At 54.2% G+C, this 27,419-nt stretch overlaps 1 protein-coding gene across 2 annotated transcripts; it reads right to left on the bottom strand.

Moving 5' to 3' along the window:
- Positions 1 to 16,707: 16,707 nt before the first annotated feature.
- LSS (lanosterol synthase) lies at positions 16,708 to 27,419 on the bottom strand. Of its 2 annotated transcripts, XM_075153881.1 has the most exons (22): positions 27,384 to 27,419; positions 27,098 to 27,293; positions 26,875 to 27,013; positions 26,681 to 26,789; positions 26,172 to 26,293; positions 25,747 to 25,843; positions 24,788 to 24,923; positions 24,453 to 24,561; positions 23,992 to 24,110; positions 23,457 to 23,554; positions 23,293 to 23,320; positions 22,616 to 22,672; positions 21,843 to 21,914; positions 21,174 to 21,224; positions 20,877 to 21,026; positions 20,445 to 20,541; positions 20,142 to 20,247; positions 19,514 to 19,579; positions 19,003 to 19,083; positions 18,534 to 18,704; positions 17,994 to 18,072; positions 16,708 to 17,774 (listed from the first exon to the last, which is right to left on the bottom strand). In XM_075153881.1, exons 1-22 carry the CDS (start codon positions 27,398 to 27,400, stop codon positions 17,589 to 17,591), a joined length of 2,286 nt encoding a protein of 761 aa, XP_075009982.1. In that variant the 5' UTR covers positions 27,401 to 27,419; the 3' UTR covers positions 16,708 to 17,588. The 2 variants fall into 2 exon arrangements, with proteins under 2 accessions (XP_075009982.1, XP_075009983.1); XM_075153882.1 differs by lacking the exons at positions 27,098 to 27,293; positions 27,384 to 27,419 and having other exon boundaries at positions 26,681 to 26,806; positions 26,875 to 26,978.

Raw genomic sequence — 27,419 nt, 5'->3', positions numbered from 1 at the left:
GTACGGAGCGCACCAGCGTCACATGCAAACTCATTGGCAATAATGACCTGGAGAGATGGAGAGGAACAAACAGTGGGTGAACTGGCTGGCCAACTCCGGCAATATGAAGAAAGTCTCTCTTCCTCCCTTCGGGCCTGTGTCTCTGCTGTGGAGAAACTGTCTCAGGAGGTCCAGCAACTCAAAGAGGATATGTCCTGCTCCCCCCCTGCACGGGCCACTGTCTCAGCCATTAGGAGCAAGCGTCCCTCTGCTCAAGAAAGGAGACATCGTGGGTACACACCGCGGGGCACCCTGTGGTTTTACCTGCGTGACCATGGAGAGGACATGAGGAAGTGGGATGGAAAACCTACCTCAGTCCTACAGGCACGGGTACATGAGTTGCAAGGGAAAACAACCACAAAAGGGGGTTCTTCCAGGAAAACTGCTGCTCCAGTCTCCAGTGAGTTCCCCAGGCAGAGTAGAAGGGCTGATTCCACTTCCGACCTTAACAAAGGGACTTCTGACTCATACTTACAAGAAGTGGATAGCGAATATGATGACCAGGACTAGAGGGGCCCTGCCTCCAGCCAGGTGGAGGAAAGGGACAACCGGGTTTACTGGACTGTGTGGATTCGATGGCCTGGCACATCAGATCCACAAGAATATAAGGCTCTCGTAGACACCGGTGCGCAGTGTACCCTGATGCCATCAGGCTATAAAGGGGCAGAACCCATTTGTATTTCTGGAGTGACAGGGGGATCCCAGAGTTAACTGTGTTGGAGGCGGAAGTAAGTCTAACCGGGAATGAGTGGCAGAAGCACCCCATTGTGACTGGCCCAGAGGCTCCGTGCATCCTTGGCATAGACTATCTCAGGAGAGGGTATTTCAAGGACCCAAAAGGGTACCGGTGGGCTTTTGGTATAGCTGCCCTGGAGACGGAGGAAATTAAACAGCTGTCCACCTTGCCCGGTCTCGCAGAGGATCCTTCTGTTGTGGGGTTGTTAAAGGTCCAAGAACAACAGGTGCCGATCGCTACCACAACAGTGCACCGGCGGCAATACCGCACCAACCGAGACTCCCTGATCCCCATCCATGAGCTGATTCGTCGACTGGAGAGCCAAGGAGTGATCAGCAAGACTCGCTCACCCTTCAACAGTCCCATAGGGCCAGTGCGAAAGTCCAATGGAGAGTGGAAGCTAACAGTAGACTATCGTGGCCTGGACGAAGTGACGCCACCACTGAATGCTGCCGTGCCGGACATGCTGGAACTTCAATACGAACTGGAGTCAAAGGCAGCCAAGTGGTACGCCACCATTGATATCGTTAATGCATTCTTCTCAATCCCTTTGGTGGCGGAGTGCAGGCCACAGTTTGCTTTCACTTGGAGGGGTGTCCAGTACATCTGGAACCGACTGCCCCAGGGGTGGAAACACAGCCCTACCATTTGCCATGGACTGATCCACACCGCACCGGAACAGGGTGAGGCTCCCGAACACCTGCAATACATTGATGACATCATCGTGTGGGGCAACACAGCAGAGGAAGTTTTCAAGAAAGGGGAGAGAATAGTCCAAATCCTTCTGAAGGCCGGCTTTGCAATAAAACGAAGTAAGGTCAAGGGACCTGCACAGGAGATCCAGTTTTTAGGAATAAAATGGCAAGATGGACGTCGTCAGATCCCAACAGATGTGATCAATAAAAGAACAGCCATGTCTCCACCAACTAACAAAAAGGAAACGCAAGCTTTCTTAGGCATTGTGGGCTTTTGGAGAATGCATATTCCAAATTACAGTCAGATCGTAAGCCCTCTCTATCACGTGACCAGGAAGAAGAACGACTTCAGATGGGGCCCTGAGCAACGACAAGCATTTGAGCAAATTAAACAGGAGATAGTTCAGGCAGTAGCCCTTGGGCCAGTCCGGGCAGGACAAGATGTGAAGAATGTGCTCTACACCGCAGCCGGGGAGAATGGTCCTACCTGGAGCCTCTGGCAGAAAGCACCAGGGGAGACTTGAGGTCGACCCTTAGGGTTCTGGAGTCGGGGATACAGAGGATCCGAGGCCCGCTATACTCCAACTGAGAAAGAGATATTGGCAGCATATGAAGGGGTTCAAGCTGCTTCGGAAGTGGTTGGTACTGAAGCACAGCTCCTCCTGGCACCCCGACTGCCAGTGCTGGGCTGGATGTTCAAAGGGAGCGTCCCCTCTACACATCATGCAACCGATGCTACGTGGAGTAAGTGGGTCGCGCTGATCACACAACGGGCCCGAATAGGAAACCCCAGTCGCCCAGGAATCTTGGAGGTGATCACGAACTGGCCAGAAGGCACAGATTTTGGAATATCCCCAGAGGAGGAGGTGACACGTGCCGAAGAGGCCCCACCGTAAAACAAACTACCAGAAAATGAGAAGCAATATGCCCTGTTCACGGATGGGTCCTGTCGCCTTGTGGGAAAACATCGGAGATGGAAGGCTGCGGTATGGAGTCCTATACGCCAAGTTGCAGAAACTGCTGAAGGAGAAGGTGAATCGAGTCAGTTTGCAGAGGTGAAAGCCATCCAGCTGGCCTTGGACATTGCCGAACGAGGAAAATGGCCAGTACTTTATCTCTATACTGACTCATGGATGGTGGCAAATGCCCTGTGGGGGTGGTTGCAGCAGTGGAAGCAGAACAACTGGCAGCGCAGAGGTAAACCCCTCTGGGCTGCCACGTTGTGGCAAGATATTGCTGCCCGGGTAGAGAACCTGACTGTAAAAGTACGACACGTAGATGCTCACGTACCCAAGAGTCGGGCCACTGAAGAGCACCAAAACAACCAGCAGGTGGATCAGGCTGCCAAGATCGAAGTAGCTCAGGTAGATCTGGACTGGCAGCATAAAGGTGAATTATTTATAGCTCGGTGGGCCCATGACACTTCAGGCCACCAAGGGAGAGATGCAACATATAGATGGGCTCGTGATCGAGGGGTGGACTTGACCATGGACACTATTGCACAAGTTATCCACGAATGTGAAACATGCGCTGCAATCAAGCAAGCCAAGCGAGTAAAGCCTCTTTGGTATGGAGGACGATGGTTGAAGTATAAATATGGGGAGGCTTGGCAGATTGATTATATCACGCTCCCACAAACCCGACAGGGCAAGCGCTACGTGCTCACCATGGTAGAAGTAACCACAGGATGGCTGGAAACATATCCTGTGCCCCATGCCACTGCCCGGAACACCATCCTGGGCTTGAAAAGCAAGTCCTATGGCGACATGGCACCCCAGAAAGAATTGAGTCAGACAACGGGACTCACTTCCGAAACACCCTCATAGACACCTGGGCCAAAGAGCACGGCATTGAGTGGGTCTATCACATCCCCTACCATGCACCAGCCTCTGGAAAAATTGAACGATACAACGGGCTGTTAAAGACAACACTGAGGGCAATGGGTGGTGGGACATTCAAGCATTGGGACACACATTTAGCAAAGGCCACCTGGTTAGTCAACACTAGGGGATCTGTCACTCGAGCTGGCCCTGCCCAGTCCAAACCCTTACGTACTGTAGAGGGGGATAAAGTCCCTGTCATGCATATGAGGAATATGCTGGGGAAGACAGGCTGGGTTACTCCTGCCTCTGGCAAGGGAAAACCCATCCGTGGGATTGCTTTTGCTCAGGGACCTGGGTGCACTTGGTGGGTGATGAGAAAGGATGGGGAAGTCCGGTGTGTACCTCAGGGGGATTTAATTTTGGGTGAAAATAGCCAATGAACTGAATTGTACGATGTTAGTTATTACATAGTACTGTATGTCATCACTTTTATGGTTACCATATGCCATATTAACAGTATTACAGTAAGAATCACCCAGATTAATGTAGGATGAACTCCGATGAAACTGAGCAAGGTGCAACAATGATAGAACCAGACGAGCACCCAGAACTGGCCTCCGCATGCAAGAGCTCAACACCACACACCATCTCTCCTGCCCTGAAAGACTGTTATGGCAGATGGAACCCGAAGTCATGGACTAAATGAACTCAACGGACGTTTTAGAGGGATGGCCCATGGACTAAGGGAATGATATCTCTGTGTGTGTATATATCAAAAGGCAGGAAAAGTAGTGATGACTAATTGGAATGTATGGGAAAATGTGAGACCTGGGCATGACGTAGATGGTATAGAATAAGGGGTGGATATTGTCCTGGTTCCGGCTGGGACAGGGTTAACTTTCTTCCCAGTAGCTTGGGGGGTGTGCTGTGTTTTGGGTTCGGTGTGAAAGGAGCGTTGATGGCCCGTTGATGCTTTGGCTGTTGCTGGGTGATGCTTGCACCGGGAGGGGGGAGCACAGCCGGGGTGGTGGACCCAGCTGGCCAATGGGGTATTCTATACCATGTGACATCATGCTCAGTATAAAAACCAGGGGGGTGGGGGGGCTCGCCCCTCGTTCGTGACACGCGGTCGGCGGTCGGTGAGCGGTTGTGTTGTGCATTGCCTGTTTTGTGTATTCTGTTATTGTTGTTGTTCTCATTGTTATTATTACTGTTCTACTTAGTTTTATTTCAATTATTAAACTGTTTTTATCTCAACCCGGGAACTTTCTTACTTGTGCCCTCCCGATTCTCTCCCCCATCCCACCGGGGGTGGGGTGATCGAGCGGCTGCGTGGAGTTTATTTTTTGCTGGCTGGGGTTAAACCACGACACAGCCTATCACGATTCTGCTCGAGGGACTAAAAGAAGGAACCAGCAGGACACATCTCTTAATCCCCTCCATGGTGCAAATCTGCAGAGGCCTTCACAGCATTGGAGTCAGGCCCTGCGATGCTAGGAGTTGTGTACTAGCTGCATCAAACTTTATTCCCAAATATTAACTACATCTTTTGTAAGCCATCTGCTTAAAAGTTGTTTGCTGCTAGGTATCAGCCAACAATAAAATGCATAGGGAGAGAGAAAATCCAAACCCATTAAAAAGTAAACAAATCACATAACTGTTACTTGGAAATAAATAAAGTGGAGTGTAAGAAATTATGGCATGCAAGTATTCTCTGGTATATGGTCTAGTAGGCAGCCATTCTTATATCCTCCACATTCAGGGTCCCCAACCAGAACTTGGTCAGAGATGAGAACTTTCCTTCCTCTTCAGAAAGGTGCTCTCCTTGCTTGATATGGAACAAGATAATGAAAGGAATTACACAGCACGCCACGGCAGAATTACAGATATCATCCACCCAAGACTTACGCTGTGGTCACGAATCAGCAGGGAAACAAAAGGACGATTCAAGAAGAGACATTGCCGTGGTGACGAGGAAACAAGGGTGGAAAGAATGGAAGAAAGCAAGGCACCATCCAGAGTCTCACAACAAGGATGTCAGACTTGTTATCTGACTGTGGGGGATTCATTGGTTGGGTTGGGGGGGGCTTGGGGAAGAGGGGGTGATTATTTTCTTTTAAGCCTGGAGTGTAGAGATGCAAATATGGAGTAATCTTTGAACCGTAAAAGAAGGGAAGAACCTTCATTGTTACCTGGTTTTCCCTGGGGATTCCGGAGACCTTCAGTGAAAATAACCTCACTCTAGCAAAAACCTGCACACATGTGTAGATATCAGCTCTTATGATCTTGCAACTCTTTCAATGTTCTTTTGGGAACCTGTCCTCAGATTGGTCACCATCTTATTGTGGGACAGGGAAAAGGATTTTCACTTCCCAAATCTGCAGGCTGACAGCATTGCTTTGGGCATAAGGCTATGTATGCACTTAGGACTTACTCCTTTACTCTCTCTTATGAATTGGGAGTGAATCCAGATGCTTTGAATCAGTACCCCCTATTCACCACAACCATGACACAATGGGGAAGAGTTTCACGAGTTTCGCTCTAAAAGGAGTTGCTTTTGCTATGTTTGACCATGTCAATGTGAAGACCAACTTAATGAGCTCACTACCAATTCCAGAAGTTATTACGAACACAAAAGGTGCTGCAAAAGTCTCGCGTCCTGTTCCCTCAAGTATAACAATGAATTGCAAGAACTGATGTTGCATTGCACACAAACCGTGAGACATGCAGGGGCAATGACAGACTGTCAGACTCAAACAAATGGAGTGCTTTCTTTACCATCAGGAGATCAAACACCTGCAGACTGTTCAGACACTACTAGCAGTGCCTTCCAAACGGATTATGCTGAGGCAAAGAACTTAGTCACGGACAAGAGCAACATTTCAAGGATCTTCTGAACACTACACAACACCACAAGACAGACAACATATCTTCCTCTCCAACATCAACACAGAGAACAAAACAAGGAGGAAGGGTAATCCTCCTGGATCTGACACTACTCCAGCAAAACGATAATAAGCAAAGCTAAAGACACAATTGCATTTCAATTCATCCCAAAATCAAGTCATGCAACAGAATTTCAAAGAGCCAGCCTACTTCTACAAAGGAAAAAGGAGAACAGCGTTGCATGAGATTTAATGTAGCTTCAGGTCTGGAGACAGCCTAATTGGCATGATATTCATAGCACATTCTTTTCAATTCTTCTGCAGCTAACAACAGTCACTTCCAGAGTAAACCCAGGCTCTGGCAATGTCTGTGCACATCTGATTGCAAAAGGAAACCCACTCACACTCATAAAACCACTCTATAGGCAGATGCTTGAGTTATTACCTATGGCATTTTAGCGCTGTTGCAACCTCATTGGCATGAAAACAGTGTTTCTGGGATGGCAAAATGCTGTTCTGTTTCTCTGATGCAGGGATACTTGCTGACTCAAAAGGATCTCAGTCTTAGTTTCTGCATGGTTGCCATTATCTAAAAAGATATTTAACCTCAACAGTTTATATGACTCTTCAAAAGCCTTTGAGGGCATCAGCCTTGAACTGCTGTCTGCTGCTGATGGATGTACACAGCCTTGAAGGATGTACACAGGGAGCCAGATTATGCTGAGCCACTGCTTTGGGGTTTTATTATTAATATTTATGAATACTATCGTTATTAATTATTTACCAGAGGCTGAGACAGCAACAAATCATAAAGTTTCAGACCAAGTTTGAGCTCTACAGAACACTCCTTTAGCAGGACACAATCTATAAGCACCTGGTTTGGAATACTACCCTTAAACCTGAGCAGCTCCATCTCCTTTTGCCAGAGTAGCACAAACTTCTGTGATTACTATAGCCCACAGCCTCCAGGATTCTGAGCCTCCTCTCAAATTAAAAGCTCCAGAGCTCCTTAAGTGAGTTTTGCCCACTCGCAAAAGCACTTGCCCATCATCTCTGTGTATCTGACCAGCAGACACAAGCATATTCCTCCAGGGCAATACCCTCAGGGAAAGTCCTTTTTTCAACTCTAAAAAATCATCCTCTTTTCTTGTTTAGCAACTTCCCAATCTGACCAGACTACTCAGCACCTTGTGCTTTAATTACTTTGCTGACTACTAACTAGAAATTCCTATCTGAGGCTTACCACACAACCATTACCTCCTACAACCCTCCTATTCATTGTCCCCTGCACACCCAAAGGCTGTTTTCCTTTCTCTTCCTTGCATGCCTGCAGTACCACAGACTAAAATACTCTCCCTTCACTCTCATTTCTCAGGCTTGCCACTACAGTGCCTTCTAGAAACTGAGCAGTTATCCTAAAAGTCCTGTTCAGCCCCTCCGCCTGCAGGAGAGGCACGCTGTTGTTTCAAAACAACAGGACAGGTTTGTCACAAACACCCCTGAAATAGGAGTGGCACTGGAAAGGGAACCTCCAGAGAAAAAAAATCCCATGAGCACAACAAACATCTACTGCCAGCAGCCAGTGAGAGCTTCCAAAGACTCTTCCTACACCCACACTTGAGCACCAGATTGCAAGACCAGTGAAAGGCACATTGCTAACAGCAGACAGCCCAAGAAATAAGTACGTAAGTTGAGTACAGAGCTCTAAGGCTGTACTGGTTTTGGCTGGGACAGAGTCAATTTTCTCCATAGCAGCTAGTATGGAGCTATGTTTTGGATTTGTGCTGAGAAGAGTGTTCATGACACAGGGATGTTTTAGTTACTGCTGAGCAGTGCTTACACAGCCTCAAGGTCTCTTCCGCTCCTCACACTGCCCTGCCAGCGAGTAGGCTGGGGGTGCACAAGAAGCTGGGAGCCGGGACAGCTGATCCCAACTGACCAAAGGGATATTCCATACCATATGACATCATGCTCAGCAATAAAACCAGGGGAAGAAGAAGGAAGGGGGGATATTTGGCATTATGGTGTTTGTCTTCCCAAGTAACTGTTACGTGTGATGGAGCCCTGCTTTCCTGGAGATGGCTCTAAACACCTGCCCACCAATGGGAAGTGGTGAATGAATTCCTTGTTTTGCTTTGCTTGCACGCACGGCTCTTGCTTTACTTATAAAACTATAAAACTTATTGCTTTATTTATTTATTTATGTCAACCCACAAGTTTTCTTACTTTTACCCTTCTGAGTCTCTCCCTCATCCCACTGCAGGGCAGTGAGTGAGCAGCCACGTGGGCTTCAGTTGCCGCCTGAGGTTAAACCACTACAAAGGGTCTAGAGCTTCTCAGTTAAACACTTACAAAATTTCAAAATGCTGTCAGTAAAAACAGCCTCTTTTTCCACTGAAGCATAAAATCCACACATGGCAGTGAAATAGGGGCATTTTTTAAAGCTCAAATTACTCTCTTAAGCCAATGCTCAGCCTTTGCAAGTGCAGTAGCAACTTTTAAGTGGCCACTTTCACAGCCAGTGAAAGAAGGCAGGAGATGAGGAGCCCCCAGGATACGAATTTAGGGTCTCATATTAACTCGCTGCTACCCACAGTCATCAAACTGCAGGTTGACTTTTCAGCTTTAACGTGCTTACCTGTTGAAGTTGCCATACTGGATTTTAAATTTGTACACCAGCCTGCCTCCATGAAGAAACCTTGTTTCAAGCAACGGATAGATAAATGGTTCCAACGACATCTTTCTTTCTCCCTGAATGCCAATATAGGGAAGCAGGAGAGTCAAAGGTAAATTATTAAAACCCTTCACCACATCTCATTCTGTCATATGAGAAGAAAAGGTTACATGCAGTTTTTCCTCTAGAGGACATTTGCAGAGAGAACAGGTTTGCTACCAGTATCTCCTACAAGTCGGAAAATCGCTGATTCAAGTGCCGATTCCAATACAGCAGGGTATTTTTGGGCAGGATTAGAGGACAGGCTTCGAGCTGATGGTTACCCCGCCTTCAGCTGCCCTGCTCTGAAAATGTCACTACCAACGTCCCCGAAGCTTTGCCCCGGGGGCTGGGAAGAAAGCCCGGGCAGGACCCTGTCGCAGCCCCTGACCGACACAGGCTGTGAGGGACACCCCCGGCTGCTGTGGGGCCCTGTAACCCCTGCGGGTACAGAACTCCACATTCGCACGTCTCCCCAGTGCCCCCGCCCTCCGCCCGACAGCCACCAGCGGGAGGCAGTCCCCCGCTGCCCCGGGGCCGGCGCTGGCCGGGCCTGCTGGGGGAAGGCCGGGACCCGCCGCGGACGCCGGCCGAGCGTCCCGGCCTGCCAAGGGGGGAGATGCCGCCGCCTCAGCCCCGCTGCCGGCCAGCGAAGACCGCGGGCAGCCCCGGCGCTGGCGACCACCGGGCAGCTCACCGCTCCACTGAAGGGGAGGCGCCCCCCTTGCCTCAGGCGGGGCCGGGACAGGGCTGCGGCGGGAGCGGAACGAGCCGAGCCGAGCCAGCCGAGCCGAGCCGAGAGTGGACCGAAGCCGAAAGCTGAGCGGAGCCCAGCCGAGCCCAGCCGAGGCGAGCCGAGAGTCGACCAGAGCCGAGCCGCGCCGAGAGCCCAGCGGAGCCCAGCCGAGCCGCGCCGAACGCCGCCCGGAGCCCAGCCGAGCCGAGCCGCGCCGAGCGCCGCCCGGAGCCCAGCCGAGCCGAGGCGCGCCGAGAGCCGAGCGGAGCCCAGCCGAGCGCCGAGCGGAGCCCGGCCGAGCCGAGAGCCGAGCGGAGCCGAGCCGAGCCGAGCGCCGACCGGAGCCGAGCCGAGCGGAGCCCAGCCGAGCCGATCCCAGCCCAGCCGAGCGGAGCCCAGCCGAGAGCCGAGGGGAGCCGAGACGAGCCAAGCCCAGCCGAGCGGAGCCGAGAGCCGAGCGGAGCCCAGCCCAGCCCAGCAGCACGAGCGGCGCCGGCAGAGGGCCGCGCCCCCTAGCGGCGCGGAGGTCCGCGCCCTACCCCGTCCTGCCGCTGGGCGAAGGGCCGGTGCCCGCCTGGGGCGGGGGGTCCCGGCGGCGGTGCCAGAGCGGGGGCGGCTGCAGGCGAGGCTGGGCTCTCCTCAGGGTGCTGACGGTGACGAGGGGCTGGCGGGCAGCACTGTGCTGACCAGGGGTGGGTTGGCAGCCCTGCTGCTGGTTGGGGGAAACCCCTCCGACTGGCATGTTCGTGCCTTGAGCTGATCAGGTGAGTCCGAGCGCGACCGACTCCCGGCTGTGTGCACCGGGACGTGGCCAAACTCTGACCACCGGGTACAGGGAATGGCCCCTGCAGTGTCTCTGATGGAAGCTGCCCCGTGGGGATGCTGGGGGGTCTTCTCATCCAGCCAGAGATGCCTCCCTGAGGACGCCTGTGGAGGGGACTCCCACCTGCACACCTCAGGTGGGGACAGGACAGCTTGTTGGTGAGCTTTCTGATAAACGGGGACCCCATTTCAGAGACCCTGGCGACGCTCGCTCAGCAGGCCATCGCTGCATCATTCACACAGCAGGACTCTGGGCAAGTCCCTGGGGACGCTGGTGAGTGGCCCCAGCTGCAGAGGGGAAGGGTAGACATGGTATGGCATGACGTGACGTGACATGGCACAAAGTACACTGTGTGCCCCAGCTCAGCAACCCCTTTCCAGCCCCAGCACCGGCGTGGGAGGGTGCAGAGGGGCAGGACGTGCAGGTGGTGGGTGCTGGAGGTGGCTAGGGCTGTGCTGCAGAGGGGGCATCGCAGGTGTGTGGGAGGCTCCAGGAGACATCTTACTTGCTGCGAGGGAGGCTGGGGTCAATCCTTAGCTGCTACAACAGCTCCTTTTATTCCCTTTCTGCCCCACAGAGCTCCCTGCTGCACCTCTGCTCTGGGTCAACGGGGCTGCGACCTCCCTCTGCTCCAGCTCCCCACAGCCATGTACTGCTCTGCACTGGCTGCTGCTGCTGCTGCTGCTGCACTTCAGAGGCAGCTGCATTTTGGGGCTTGGAGTGCTTTTTGTTCCAGTGTGAGCGCAAAGCATCAGAGGAGTTGGCCTTTACCTTGTGACAGGTCTTGCTACTGCTTTCAAAGGGGTTTGGGCTCTGCCCAGGCCTCTCAAGTCAACGTTAACTCTGGTGCCTAATGACAGTCCCTTGACAGAGGCCCTGGTAGCTCACCCCTTTCTCTCCCAAATTGCGATGTTGGGTTTGCCTTTTCTTGGTTTAGGCACCTTTCATGCAAAGATTCCCAGAGATTTTTTCATTCCTCCGCTACACACATACAGTGGGATTCCTTGAGGGCCACAGAAATGCAACAGCAGCAGTGTTAGTCTCATCTGGGTTTTTTGAGAGGAAACTCCCTCTTTGATAGCTGTCTTGAGCCTTTCTGGCAGCCACGTTTTACTTCTAAAACAGACACAACTGAAAAGCTCCGATGATCAGTGACCTAGCTGAGCAATGATCAAAAAAAAGCCACTTTTTATCCCATGAAAGCATAACAGTGACGTTTGTAGGAAGAACAATGTCCCAATTAGTTCTCTTGTTCCAACCACAAAAACAGATTTTGATACAAAAGAGGAGGCTTCTAATTAACTAAATAAAAACCTAAACAAACAACGAAAGCAGACACTGATCTGCCTCCTTGGGGCAGGACAGTCAGAATGTCACTTTGCTCAGTGAAGGACATCCTTTCCATTAAAATGAAGAGCTCCCTGATGTACCACGAGGCAGTCAGTGCTCACTGGCTTCTGACAGCAGCCCAGCCTGGAGAACCCAGCTCAGACAAGCGCTTGCACCACTTTGGTGCTTCTAGGGAACATCTGGACTCCTCCTGCCTCTCAGGAAATGTCTATCCTTCTCATAAAAAAAAAAAAGATGGTGTTCATGTCAATCTACAGGGAATGAGAAGGTCTTAAGCTTCCAGAATAACAATTTGCATTTTATTATCCAAAAAAACAGCAGAGTGTAAGCAGAGTCGGGAGACAAAGTTAACATGGAGCTTCACAAAAACTGTTCTGCCCTGGTGAGATCCCATCTGCAGTACTGTTTGGGGCTCCCAAATAAATACATTTTAAAAAGTCACTGACACACAGAAGTAAACCAAGTGGAGGTCACCAAGATGACCAGGGGCTGGGAGTATAGGATACACGAGGAAAGGTGGGGGGAGCTGGGTTTATTCAGTCTGGACTAGCAAAGGCGCTTGTGGACATCCTAATTGCTGCCTTTAACTACCTAATAGGAGGGTGCAGAGAGGACAATGCGGGGTTCTTCTTAGAGGTGCATGGTGATAGGACAAGAGGTAATGGGCACATATTAAAACACAGGAAATTCCAACTAGGTACAAGAAGGAGAAAAACTACCATGAGATGGGTCGTGTACTGGAACAGGGCCCAGAGAGGCTGTGGGATCTCCATCCCTGGAGATATTGGAAGCTCAACTAGAGGACCTGAGTAACCTCTTCTAACTGAACCCGCTTGGAGCGGGAGGCTGGTCTAGAGACCTCCAAAGGTCCCTTCCCACTTACATCATTCTGTGATACACTTACCAGCCGTTAACAAAGTTATCAAGAAAACTTCAGCTACGTTCCAATGAAACCAAGTGGGCAAACACATGCTACTGCACACAGCTAATACCGTGTGAAAGGAAAACCATGTTAGAAAAGGAGAAGAAGACAGGGAGTCAGTATACTAGAAGGTAACTGATGATACACCCAGGGCCACAGTCCCAGGACATGCATCTTTTCTACTTCACCCTCCAGCTTTCTCAGTGTACTCCACATCTTTCTGTGGGAGAAGAGAAGGCAGGACACGTCCCCAAAGAGACAAGTCTGTTTGGAGGATAACTTTTGAGGGTCTGCTTGATGCACAGAGCAGATGTCTGCTCTCCACCTCATCCTGAGCAGTTCTAGCAATGCACAGATGGGCTGCCAGCTCTCCCCAGGCTGCTGGTGGTGACTGTGGACCTTCCTCCCTCTGCAGTGTGTCCTGCGAGTGCCTTTCTAACTGCTGAGCTGGGGGAGTACACGCTGGCGGACAAGGCATCTGGTGAGGGTGGTGGAGGACAAAGGCCAAGTGGGAAGTGTACTGCTGGAGTATTCAAAGCAGTGGCAGCAGGTGACAAACCTGTGTGGAAAGAAAAACAGTGTCCACCTTGCAGAGATTTTGGGGCATGTAGGGACAGATTTCCAAGTCTCTCTGCAACTCTGACAATCCTCCAGGTAGGCATTTCTAAAGAGCTCATCTTCCCAAAAAAAAAGAACTAGGTTGAAAGGGACCTCTGGAGGTTGTCTGCTCCAACCACCTTTTCTCAAAGCAGGGCCTTTTAGCTTTGACATGAAACAGTGGGTCAATGTCATTCCTTTACACATACAGAGGGCTATTCATTACGGTTACAGTGGCTCTGGGCTCCCACACAGGGACTAAGTAAATGCAAACCCAAAGGACAGTCCCTGTCGCCAAGAGCTCACTCATTATGCAAGGACAGGTACCTAGCTCTCTCTCCAGTTCCAGTGTCCCTGGACACATGGCTCCTCTCCTTGCTCAGTCCGGTATACAGCATCAGGTATAGCAGCAGCATAGCCTGCCAAGGAAAACAACAACTGCAGATCAAGTGGGCATTATTCAAGAAAATCATGCCAACATATTTTCCAGCAACAGGAATGAATACTCTCCCTGAGAGTAATGTCCCAGCGGTGCTCCCTGAAATCTATAGTCTTCTCAGATGCTGGCAGAAGCAAGCTAGGAAAATCTGCATGCCAATACCCACGAGGTTTCTATGTTCAGCTCTAGGAAAGATTCCTGTTTATCTGTTACAGGAAAGCCAGTGTTATCTTTGCAGGGTGGGAAACAAAGGTTACCCAATACACACTTAAGTGTGACATGAAGTCAGAGCACAAGTCTTTACAAAAACGCAGCGGAGGGGAAGCCCAGCCCGGCTCCTTGGGAGCCCAGAGTGTCCCAAAGGAGCACAAAGCCTGGCAGCTGCCCTTCCTCACACTCCTGTCCAGCTCCTTTTGCCAGCTCTTCCCTGGAAAAACAGGCACCAGCATCCTCAAACGTCCCAGGGGCCGCGCCGGGAAGACCCCCGCCAGGAACAGCCTCGGGAAGTGCTGCCCAGAGCCCACCCAGGCCTGCTGTCCTCCCACGGTACCCACCCTCACCCCAGCCCACCCCTTCTCCCCCGTGGGTTTGTCCCCGCGGCAGCTGCAGCAGGATCATGCTGCTTTCCATACCCAGCGTGTGGGGCAGCGCTGCACAAATGGAGCCCAAGGGGTCACATCCTGCAGGCAGAGACCAGCGGAGACCTGCGAGGGAAACCACCTCGTACATCGCACGGACGGCAGTAGCAGCAGGAAAACGCTCCAGAGTTGTTCCACTTTCAGGGCAACCCCAGGCAACACTTCACGAGTGGGATGTACTGTCCCGAGAGCGGGGCTAGCCCAGACGCGGCTGGCTAACGAGCCTGGCGGCAGGGACAGGCTGGCCAACAATGCTAGGCACAAGGCAAAGGCTGCCGTGGGAACAGCCAAGGACTAGCGCAGGCTTAGTCCTGGCTGGCACCGGATGCCTCTAGAGAGCGCCGGAATCACGAGAATCGGCTCAGTCTGTTTGCGTCTGTGTCCTTGCCATGAGGGCAATCCCTGTGTCCCAGAGACACAGGGACCCCTGGGTCGCTCCCCAGTCCCCCGGTCCCCGGCCCCTGGCAGTGTCCTTCTCCATCTGCCCACCTGCTCCTGCCTTGAGCAGGAAGTCTCCGAGCCCGCGCTCCCCCGCCAGAGAGGAGCAGGACGAGGAGCTGCAGCGTCCGGTGCGCGGTGCCGAGGGGCCGGTTCCTGCCCACCACCACCTGCGGCTGGAGGAGCTACACCGCGCCCGCAGGCAGCGCTGCCCGGCCTGCCCGTCCATGCCGCTGTGCCCCAACCGGCTGGATTGGATTGGGCTGGGCTGGGCTGGGCTCGGCTGAGCTCGGCTGGGCACGGCTCTCGGCTGGGCTGTGCTCGGCTCGGCTCCGCTCGGCTCGGCTGGGCTAGACTCGGCTGGGCTGGGCTCGGCTAGGCTGGTCTTGGCTCTCGGCTGGGCTCCGCTGGGCTGGGCAGGGCTGGGATGGGCTCGGCTCGGTTCGGAAGACTCGGCTGGGCTGGGCTGGGCTCGGCTGTGATCGGCTGGGCTCGGCCCGGCTCGGCTCGGCTCGGCCGGGCTGGGCTGGACTCGGCTCGGCTCGACCGTGGGGATCTGGAGAGGGGTAGGGCTCTGGCATCGGGCTCCCGTCCCATCCCTGCCTGCAGAGGCAGGCCAAGGAAAACCCAGGCTGCCGGCAGGGCAGAGGTTGCCAGACCAGGCAGCCCTAGGCCCAAGGAACAGGATCAGGGTGGTGGAGATGCTCTCAGGCTGCGACCAGGACAAACGAGACACAAACAGCAACTCTGGCAAAGAAGACCGATGCTCCGCTTTTATTGTATGCACAGCTGGGTGGCAAGTGGCAGCTCCTTCCTGATGGAGCATCACGCCTGCAGCAGGCCATGTTTTTACAGGACCCCCAGGTGACCTAATGCATGGAAGTCCTTGAGGTTCCCCTGCCAACCTGGCACAGGGAAGAGAGGCAGAGGGATAGAGGGCACAGCTGGGCTCCTGGTCCTGCAACAGCAGGGAATCCCTGACCAGAAATGGCCTGGAGGAGTCCCAGCAAGGGGCCGTGCTCAATGTTGCAGAGGAAGGCGAAAAATCCCCGGGGACCTATGCCAATCTGCCCAGGGAAAAAATCTCCTTCCTGACCACAGAACTGGCAATCAGCTGTTCCCTGAGCATGATAGCAAGGCCTGCTGCCTGGCCCCCCAGGGCTGCCATGGCTCCAGGGGACACCAGAACTGTCCATCCCATGCCCTTCCTCCACTGGAGGCACCTCAGAGGCTTCCAAGCATGGACACCTGAGACGGTTTTCTTCTGGCAGTTCCCTATCATGCCATACCTGAGATTTTTTTTTCCCTTTTGGAGGAAACTCTCTCTTCCAGGATGCACCTGGGACTCCTCATAGGCATCTCCTGCAGTCTTTTGACCTCTCCTTTAGGAACCGGAGATCCCGGGTAGCAGCCCCAGACTCCTCCAAGGAAGCGACCCAAGATGATTTTTCTCCTTTGGAGGAAACTCTCTCCTCCAGAATCCACCTGAGACTCCCCCCAAGCATCTCCTGGAGCCTTCTGACCTCTGCTTTAGGGACCTGAGATCCAGGGTAGCAGCCTGAGTCTCCTCCAAGGAAGCTACTCAACAAGTTTTATCTCTTTTGGAGAGCATCCAGGCATCTCCCGAAGTCTTTTCACCTCCTCTTATATGGACCGGAGATGATGGGTAGCAGCCCCAGACTCCTCCTCCAACAAAGCGATGTGGAAGAGGGCAAAGCAGGCACAAGCTCCAAGCATGGCTTGCTTGTTGGTGCAGATGGTGCCCATACCACTGGGGACAGCTGACCCAAGCCAGGTTACAGGACACTGCTGCACAAGCTCCCCTCTCCTTGGGACACACACTGGGGCAGACCATAAGGAGACCAACACACAGTTAAGTTCCACTTGCAACACCATTAGCAATTTATTAACCTGTCAGTCAACACGACTTCCAACTCTGACAACGAAATGTGAATGCTCAACTGCACCATAGCCTGAACAGAGGCACCTGCTGCACTGGGGGAAAGCTGGAGCCCAGGGACCCAGGCTGTGCCCTGATGCTCACCACCTCAGTGCTTTCTGCTTCAGTTTCCCCTTTTTCAAAGTGGGAATGATGCTGGTGACTTCACCTGTGAGGCTCTGGGAAGCCAGGTGCCACCAGCTGGGGGGAGAGAACAATAAGAAAGCTGAGCAAAGCACTCCTCTTTCCCATCTGTCCTGGGGAGGACAGGTGCCCTTCCCCTCCCAGCACAGGTTCCAGAGCAGAGAGCACTTCAAAGGCAGTCACTGGCACGCATAGCACAGAGGCCAGCTCAGCACAGATTGTGCAGTGCACCCCATCATGATTCTGGGCGCAGGGGAGGCCCCAAATCCCACACTCTTGCCAAGGACAGCCAACATGGACAGCACGAGGGGAAGATAAAGGCAGCCTTGCTCTACCCAGGATGAGAGACAGTCTGTCTAGATGTGTAATACAACACAGCTTGGCAGCGTTCTCTTCCCAGATCACCAAACTGGTCTGAAAAGGCACTTCACTTCCCGTCCTGTGAGGGAGGATATACCTGGGAAAAGCCTTTAAAAGTGGATTTTTAGAAGAGGTTCAACAGAAAGCAGAGACTCTGTAGCACCGTGGCAGCTCTCCTCCCGGGCAGAGGCAGTGGTCCATGTCTTAAGATCAGCACTTAGATATCCTATGCAGGAAACACCACCATAGCCCCAGGCAGCAGCTGATATCTAAGACAATTCAGAGGCCATGGCATCTGCAATGGCCCGGGTTCAGGCAGAGGAGGCCTCCTGCACAGTCTTCCCCGCCTCAGCCGAGGCTCTGGATTGCAGCTGCCCAGCTAGAGGGCTGTTGGGATGCAGCCGGCAGAAACGCCCTAACGTCCAGATGGGGAAGACATTGCGGTACGCAGTGTAACTGATGGCACACGACTTGTTGAATACCCCAGCAATATTCTCCTGAGAGAGAGACAGAGAGCAAGACGGTATGGGTGACAGGGGACCACAGTGTGTCCAGGATGTGGTGCTGAGCTCATTGCCTTCCTGAAGTCCCCCACCGAAAGCCACATGTGCCTTCCCTTCCAGGTGAGAGAAAACACACTATTGCAATGGCTGCACAATACCCAGGACATCTGCAACACCAGGGAATCCCTTGGAGAGACTAGGGGGAAGATGTACCTGAGGCCAGTCCCCGTTGGGCAGCTGCTTATCAATCAATACTTTGATGCCCCTTTCCAGCACGTCGATGTCAGGGTACCTGCAAAACACGAGGGAGATGTGAGCACTCTTATTCAAACCATCTGCAAACCCCCATCCATGTGCTTAGGGAACTCAACCACCTCCAGGCTGCCCTGAGCTTCTCCCAGGCATGCTGAGTGCTTTGGAAAAGCACTTCACAACCCTAAGACACCAGACATTATGAATATGGCAACCTTCTCCCAGGCTGTGGGCTGCGGTTGTGATCCAGACAGACCTTTGCTTTGCACTGGCCCCTCCTGACCCGGCATTATGAGCCTCGCTGGCCTGTGGAGCACTGCACAGGCCAGTACCTCATTGCAGGAGGCTCGTGACCAACGAGGTCACAAACAAACACGATTGGGTGCATGGCCCACACCAGCCAGGCCCAGGGCCCGTGCCAGCCCTGCCACCCAACCCAGCCTGCATTTCCCATCTCACTTGGCACTCAGGGCCAGGTGGTGCCTGAAGAGGTGCTCCTACCTGACAGCCATGAGCCCCAGCAGGGCCCAACATGTGTTGTGGATCTGTGACGTGGCACTCTGTACATACATGCGCTGCTCGCATGACTCAAAGTCCTCTCCCCACCCGCCATCTGCCATCTGCTTGGAGAGGAGGAACTGGCAGGCCTGGGCCACCTCTCGGCATGCAGCCCTGCAAGGATGGGGCAGAGAGTCAGACAGGGCTGGGGACAGGGAGCGTTTGCACGCCCATGCTTCCCAGCTGCAAACAGGAGCTGTACTCTGCTCTGCCGACAGCTGGGGCTGCCCCGAGAGTTCAAGGCTCAGGCAGCAAGTGCCCTGGTCATATCACAGGCACAGGGTTTGGGAGGAGCAGTACCTGGGGCAGGAGAGCCTATGTGCAGCCAGGGCATCCACCCAGCCCCATGACAGAGTCTTGCCCCAGCCCAAGAAGTAGGTAGGGGCAGGGGAACCAGACAGCCCCTTCTCACCCGTCGCGGTACACGTGCTGCATAGTGGCGAACGCCTCCAGACCAAACCAGGTGCCATAGGTGAAACAAACCCCCCAGCTCCTAGGAGGAAGGGAAGAGCGGTACTGTCAGGGGTGCAAGGCCCCTGGTAGAGGCAGGCTGCGACACAGCCATGTTCACAGCAAAAGCAGAGCCAGGCATAGAGGTGCAGCCTGCCTTCCCCTATGGCGCAACCATGCCCAGTCCCACCAGCACCTGCTCCCAGCTCACTCAGGCGTCAGCAGACACTCTGGGACCAGAGGAGCTGGAGCCACCCTAGCCCCCATGGGTTGTCTGGGTCTTGTGCAATGCACGAGGTGCCTCCTCTGCCTGGGCTGGAGGGAGAGGAAAGGATAGCAAAGCACAGGAGCTAGAGGAGAATCCGCTCCTACTTGCCCTTCCCACAGATCCTGGCAGCCAGGAATGTTTGCCATCGTGGTCCTTCTCACACTGGGGCAGCCAGGGGAAAACTAGGCACCGGGAAACTGCTTACCCTTCCCATGACCCATCGGCTCGCTGCTTCTTGCGACAGAAGTCCAGGCCCTTCTGCAGAGTCTCTCTGGTCAGGAAAAAGACACCTGCTTCAGAAGCAGATCAAACTCAGTGGCTGCTTCATCAGGGGCACCTATCAGTCCCTCTGAGGCTTTGATGGGTCCCATTATTAGAGAGCTCAAGAGGCAAGAGCATGCAGACAGGCAGCCACATTGTTCAGGATCTCAGAGTCAAGTTGCACACCAGTTGGATGCTTTTCTGCCTCATGCCAGCATGCAAGCAGGGGACCCAACCTACAACTGGCTGCAAGATCAAGGCAACTGCTAAGTCAAGAGGCAGGCAGATCTCCACCAATTTCCCCCAGCCTGATCCCAAACAGTCTATTCCCTGCTCCTTGAGAGAGGCTGAGCCCCAGCCTCTTGCGGGGCCTCTGGTTTGGAGAAGTCACCAGCATCCCAGCTGTGCACACACCACAGGCCACCGCAGGGGCTGCTCCATGACAATGCAGAGGTCCAGGCAAGACCCCTGACAAGGCTCAGCAGGGGCTGTGCCAACAGAAGCCATGGCAGGGAGCATGGAACATTGCAGCCTGTCTTCTCCCCTACCTGACTCTCATCTCAGTGCCTCACCTGATCTCTGGGGCTCTGTGTTCAGGGAACTTGTCGTAGAAGTGTCTCAGTGCCTGCATGACAGCCGACGTGCACTCCACGTAGGTGTAGTCAATCATGATGTCACCTGCCAGCAGGTGAAGGATATCAGTGCAACAGCCCCTCTTGCTGGGGAGCTTCCGAGTCACACACTGCCAAACTCTCCTTTGGACCCAGGGTACACTTATCCCACAGAAGGACCTGGGGCAAAGCCAGGCAACCACAGGGCATGGCAAGGCCAGTCCACTGTGGACAGAATGACCAGGCCCACACAGCTCCCCTTACCAAACACCTCCGAGGGATTCAGCAGCTCCAGTAAGTGGCCTCCTCGCTTGGTTTCATATGTGGCAAAGCCTCCATCCGAGTTCCTCATGCTCAGCAACTGGCCAGACAAGCAGAAAGAGGGGTTGGGACTGGCCACAAGCAGTACCACCCCAGTCTGGCCCCAAACCAGATGTGAGGACAAAGTCAGACCCACAAGTCCATGGGGTTGGCAGACAATCCAGGTCCCAAACTACATTGACAGGCAGGCCCAATCCGGACCATCACATTACATTATGTCACATATGTAGCTCTATATCACAGTAAATACGGTGTTGCCATACCAGGCTTGCTTAGTAATACCAGATCTAACAACTTATCAGGCCTTGACTTCTCTTATTTTAGCTTGGTTTAGCTGGCTGCATTTCCCTTGGCCCTAATTTTTGCAACACTTACCACATTCACGGCATCAAAGAGGCGCTCAGGGGGGACAAGCTTGGCTATGAAGGGGCACTTCTCCTGCAGCAGCATAACTGACTTCAGTCCCTCTGCTGTGCAGTCTGCCACAATCCAGCCACAGTCTCGGGTGCTGAAGGGGAAGCCACCCTAGAAAGGGGTTAGGAGGGCTCAACACCTTCCCCTGACCTGTTCTGTTCTTGTAAGGAGGGAGGTGCTGCCCCTCATTCCCACCCCCTCTGTCCAAATCTCTGCCCCATTCGTGCATCCTTCAGAGACCAGTTCCAGCCATCGTACCTTGTTCATATGGCGATAATATTTCTGGTAGTCAGGTGGGTTCTCTGGGATCTGCAGAAGATAAGAAACAAGTGAGGGCAGGCTGGAGGTGCCTGGCTGCAGGACCATGGGCTGAAACCATCGCAGATGCAGAACCGTGTGGGACTAAGCACCACCTGTCCTTTACTGAGGGAGGCAGACAGGGAAAGACATCAGATTGGAGCATCTGCTCCAGGGAGCCGTCTGCTTTCAATGCTCCCATTGGCAGCACCATGAGTAAGACCTATGACTGCATCTGCACCAAGCTGCTGGTGATGGTGATCCCCACCTTGAGCCACTGGCCTGGCCAGTAGGAGCTAAGCTCACGCAGTCACTAGCCAAGGAGTCTGGGTTTCCCAGAAGGGTGCCTCAAACGTGTGAGCACCAGACAGGACAAAGAAGCCTAAGGTCTCAGTTTGCCAGCCTCTCTTAGCCCAGGCAGCCAACCCGAACACCCCTGGGCCCAGCCAAGGTCCCCTCCAAACTCCAAAGATGGCTCCCAGCAACAGGGAGCAGAAAACAGGAGGCTGTCCCTAGGACTTTGCTAGTCCAGCCCTTCAGAAGGCAACAGACGCATCCAACAGGGCTCTGAGAAGCAGCCAAGTCTGCATAGCCAGCATGTGAAAGACACCACCAACTGCCTCTGCTCACCTGGGTGAACCGGAGGAACTCATAGGCATTTTGGAGGCAGGACGTGAATTCAGACATCTTCTGGGCTTCTGCCTAGAAACAGAGGTACACAGTCAGCAGGCAGCAAGGAGTTGTGGCCATCAAATGTGCCCCTCAGGAGGATGTGCTGGGACCGTGCTGACCTGCTGATCTATGCTATTAATGCCTGGCCCTTCATATGGCCCTTTCTGTAGGTTTGCATTCATACTTCGCTTACTGTTTCCATTACAAAGCTCTCCAGTGAGAACTGAACCACCAACTGTTGCCGGCATCACTGAGAGAGATATTTGCATGATCAGGTTAGGGGCTTACAAGGGCAATCACACCACCCTCTAAAAAGCATGCCTACCATAGCTATCTCTGCCCCAATGCAGGAAAGCAGGAGACCTGCACACTGTCCCTGCCAAATGGCAATGCTCTGGGGCCAAGCAGAGCAAGGAGGAAGGGCCGGGTTTTACCACAAGACTGCAGCAACTGGGAAGTTTAACCCGACCCACTCAGCCAGCACTGTGGCCTCCTGCTTCAAAAGCAGCTGGCAAAGATGGGCTGTACCAGCTGTGCTGGGCACCCTGCCTACCACGGCTGAGGTGCGCTCTGAGAAGACTTGTGTTTGCCTGGCTCAGTCATACAATGCATTGCCAGAACTGGCACAGTAGAGGTCTGAGGGGATGCACAGTAGGAGCTGCTGGTATTTGGGGACACGCTAGGAGAGACCATTTTCCCAAGGCAGCATGTAGCACTGAGGGGTGCATTACCTCCAAGAGGGCTTGTATGGCAAAGGCAGTATCCCAGAGCTGGGATCCATTTGTGCCCTGGAAGACAGAAAGTAGATAGTGAGGGGCAGGTGCTGGTAGCAGCCTGACCTAGCTGTGGGGTCTATGGGACAGCATATCCCTCCTGCATTACCCCCACTAGCTCCCTCCGTTCTGCGTCTCAGTTTTATGTCACCCAGCATCATGGCTGATATGCTGGCATAGAGGGGACAGATGCAGCAGCTCGGGGACAGCAAGGGAATAGGAAATGAAACAGCTGCTTCAGCCTGCTCTGTGCACAGCCAAGACAGGAGAGGTGGCTAGCAATAAGGAGCAGAGGGACACAATGACTATGAGAGAAGCACAGCTCAATCCACATGCAGTATCAGGGGCCTGTCTTTCTCCTTCCCTTCTCCCAGGACCCATGAGGATGAAGGCAATGGAGGCCTAGACCTGCTCCCTCAGCTCACAGCCACAGAGAGGCAAACTAGCGGGACGGACACTACTCACTCCTGGCACAGCCAGGGGAAGTGGAAATGAGACAGACAAGGCCAACAGGCTCCAAAGGCAAGATGCCAGGAGCTCAGGCCCAAGGTGAACAAGGTATTCCATTATTCCATGGACTGCCCCAGCATGCCAGGGTCCCTCTCAGTCACAGCTGAACTCCTACAGCACTTCACCTGCATCTTCATGCCGTCGAGGCCCAGCCTGTGGAAGGAGAGAGCAGAGTGCTGCAGTGCAGGCACAGCGAGAGTGCCAAGAAGCAGGCTGGGAGCCATGGTGTGCTCACTCCACAGGAATCAGAGTCTTACACTGTGCCAGGTAGGCCACGCTCAGCACTTACCAGAGATAGTCAGGGATCCTGGAAACGTGCTCCTGAAAAGCTGGGGAGTTCTTCCCATCCACGAACCAGCGAACCAGCATGTTGATTGTCTTGGAAATCTGCCGAGAACAGCACTGTCACTGCTCTGGATACAGGTTCTTCCAGCCCCAGAGACATATATTTCTCTCACTCAGCACAAAGCCATCTAGAGGTGGTCCCAGGCTTAATCCTGACAGCTCCATCTGTGGCATCACTCAGCATAGCTTAGTTAGTGGGGCAAGTGCCATGAGATTACTCCAGAGCTTCCTCTCAGATCATTTCCCTGGACCACAAGGAGAGGTACCCCTTCCAGGGCGACAGCTGTCCCCATGCTCTCTGCATCTTCTGTGCCCTGTTAGCATTAAGCTCTTTAGCATTAGGAGCAGCAGCAGTTGTGCCTGAGCAAGATCTGGTGATTATGGTTACATGCCACAATTGCAAAGGGCTTGGGGGCCACAAGCTAGTCCCTAAAGAGCAAAGGGCAAGATTTTTAAAGGATCGACAGCAAATATCCTACCGGACCAATGCTGATGCACTTGGTGAATCTGTCATCAGCTTTGATGTGGTCGTACAGCTCTGCAATGGCTCGCTGCCGCAGGTGGGTGCTGTGGTGGGCTTCATACACATTCATGATGGCTACAGGAAAAGAAAGGAACATGCAGTGAAAAACCCACCCCACGCAGCCAGATTCACTTGCTGTGACAGGCTGCACCACTCCTCATATGATGACCAGTTGAGGAAAGCACGGGAACTGCTCTGCCCCAGAGTGGCCCAAGGACCTGGGCACAAGGCCCTGCTGCTCTCAGGGCGGGAGAAGCCCAAGGATCACACAGTCCCTGTCTCCATCCCAGCTGCAGGCCATACACCGGTAGCTGGCGGTAGACCCTAAAGAGCCCCTATGGTACAAGGCAGCTTCAGTTCCACCATCACTGGCTCACATGCCAAGGGCCGTCCCGCCCCAGCCAACACCGCACTCACCATAGGCAACCCCCAGTAGCCAGCTGTGCGGGGTGTACACATCACAGGCAGCCACATTGTTCCTCTGGGCTGGCCAGTCTATGCTGGCGTAGTCTTGCACGTACAGCTCCTGGCACAAGACAACAAAGGGCATCAGCCTGGCAAGCTGGGAGCAAGCACCCAGAGGCAGCTTACTGTTGGAAGTTGGCTCCACTGCCTGGACAGAGGGACTGTGTGGGTAAGAAAGCCGTCACTTCGGAAGCCAGAGGCTGGCCCACAAGGACATGGCTGGCACAGCAGGTGGTCAGGGAGCCACATGTCCTTGTCAGGGAGCCCCACCAGGGTCAGCTCCTTACCTGCCGCAAGCTCTGTATGAGCTCATCCTCTTCTGCTGACAGACGCCTAGCGTAACAGTAGCTCATGGGGAGGTAAACCTGGCGGCAGTGACACCACAGCCGGGACGGGTGGGCTGGGAACCACGTAGGAAGCAGCCTATTCGCAACAGAGAAGGTGCTAATGTAAGGAATAAGGAGGGCCAAGGGCACCATGGAAAGACAATGTGCTGACAGGGGGATGTCTGGAGCAGGGCATGCCTTTCCCTATCCCCTGCACCAGGCCTGCTGCTGCTGGTACAGCAGGAGAAAAGACGGGAATATCCACACAGCCTGACCCTGCTCAGATCCTCCCCACCAGGGCTGCTCCCTCCCCACCAGGGCCAGCAGACACCGCTCCTGGCCCAGCTGACATAGGGCAGGCAGGATACTGAGCTCAGAGAGGAGAGAGGGGAGAAGTCAGTTCAGGGGGCCCTCTCTTCCCCACGTGACTTTGAAGGCAGAGACCCAAACTGATTGTTAAGTGCATTTGATGACAAAGCACCAGCAGCCCCTGATTTCCCCCAGGGAAAAGGTCATACACTTTCCCTCTCTGACACCCAGTGGCCACTTGAGTAATGGGAGAGGGTACAAGTGAAGGTTAGAGCTGGCAGCCTTACATGTGGCTGTCCTGTCCTGCTAGGGCCATTCTGGCTGGCCACAAGAGCAGAAGATACTGGCGGCAGGCAGGGAGCAGAGGGATGTATCAGGGACCCTGTGGGTAAAGCTAACAGGGCTGAGCTCTGGCATCTCCCTTTGGCACAGCGTTCACTGCTGGCTGGCCTTGCTGCTGGTCTTCCAGCTGACAAGCAGCCTGAGCACCCTCAGTTCCAGGCCATAGCTGGAGTTATCCCAGCAAACACCCATGCCTGGGAGAGCTCTGGGTCGAGGCTGGTGGCAGGACTGACAATACCTGCAACCTCCACGTTGAGGGTGGCACATACCACATCTCTGGGAGAAGCGTGTTCATTCCCTCCCAGCTGTAAACGTTCAAGACAGCCAGCCAAAACTTCCCCCAGGAAGGGATTCCCACAGCACCTCCTGCAGAGAGTGATATCAGCTTTCAGGGTTAACGCAACCATGCCAGCTCCCTGCTTTCTTCCCCATCACAGGGTTCACTTGTCCCATATTTGGGAGGATGCCACTCAGGCTGGGACACCAAAAAAGAGCAAGCAGGCAATGGTACAAAAACATAACACACTTTCCCATCATTAATTCAAAATGCAGGTGCCATCAAGGATAAGCAAGAGCAACAGTTCCTCCACTACCTGGCAGCCCCCCATGTTCTACGCAGCCCTCAGGTCCGGTCAGACCTCTCTCACCAGTGTACCAGCCCCACGGCTGCTGTGCTGGGCACAACGGAGCTGACCTTTGCTGTGCAGGTTGACACGGGCCCGCACAATGTCAGGGTCGTCTGGTCCGAGCCCCAGGATCCTCAGGGCTATGTAGTTGAGTGCTGTGCCAAATACTGTCGATTTGTCTTCCACATGCCTGTCACGCGCATACACAGAGACAGCATAGCCATTATCCAGCTATTAGTATTAGCCAGACACTGTCTTTATCGGGGCAAAGTGGGATGCCAGGGGTGACCGTGGAAAAGGGGAGACCCAACTAACCCAGGGAGAAACATTGCTCTGCACTACCCTGTCACACATGATGCTTTGGGATATAGCACCACAGAGGAGGTGCAACCAGACTTGATGCTCCAGCCATTTCTGTGGCAAAAGGTGTACCTGGAATGCTACACAAGCAAGTCCAACCACCCAGAGGTATCACAGTTGCTGAGTCCCACTCCCTAAGCCTGGGCAGATTTGACAGCAGCTGCAAGTGCTGGACCTTGGAGGTGCCATCACTGAAAGAAGCATCTCTGCTACTCACAAGCCCCAGCCTCCGTCCGGGAGCTGCACAGAGCGCAGGTAGCGCACCATCTCTTTCTGAAAACCCTCCGGCAGCTGGATCTTGACCGTATGGCACGTGATGAGAAGACCTGGAAGATCAGACAGGCTGACTCTTATATGAAGCCAAACATGATACATTCAGCCCTCTCAGGTAAGACGCCCTGTGAGGCCTACCTGGCAGGAGGAAGAGGGGCCCGCCGTAGTCGCCCGCCCAGTGCCCGTCCTCGGCCTGCAGGGCGGCGTAGAACCGCATGCCCTTGCGGGCAGCCTCCCGGGCTGTGCCGGCCGCCGCCAAGGGCCGCAGCGCCTCGCCCTGCGGGGACACAGCGCCTCAGCCGGGGGTGCCCCTCGGCCCGGGTCCTGCCGCCCGGCGCCCGCCCCGACCCCCGTCCCGCACCGTGTCCAGGCCGAGGCTGTGCTCCTCCAGCGCCGTCTGCGCCCGCCGCTCGCCGCCCGCCTCGCCGTCGTCGTCGTCGCCGTCGCCGTCGCCCAGGTAACGCCAGCGCTGCCGGCCGCCCTCACAGTGCAGCCGCCAGGCAGGCAGCGCTGTGGCCGCCGCCGAACGCCGCGGGCCGCCGCGCCGCCGCACCGCCCTGCCGGAGACGGGCACCGTTAACCGCGGCCGCCACCCCGCTCCGCGCCGCCGGCTCCCCTCCGCCGCGCCGCGCCGCGCCCGCACCCACCCGGCGTCCGCCGCCATCGCCGTCCCCGTCCCCACC

The sequence above is a fragment of the Calonectris borealis genome, chromosome 6, assembly GCF_964195595.1.
Source record: "Calonectris borealis chromosome 6, bCalBor7.hap1.2, whole genome shotgun sequence".
Classification (NCBI taxonomy): Eukaryota; Metazoa; Chordata; class Aves; order Procellariiformes; family Procellariidae; genus Calonectris; species Calonectris borealis.
This window is presented reverse-complemented; position numbering and strand designations above follow the sequence as displayed.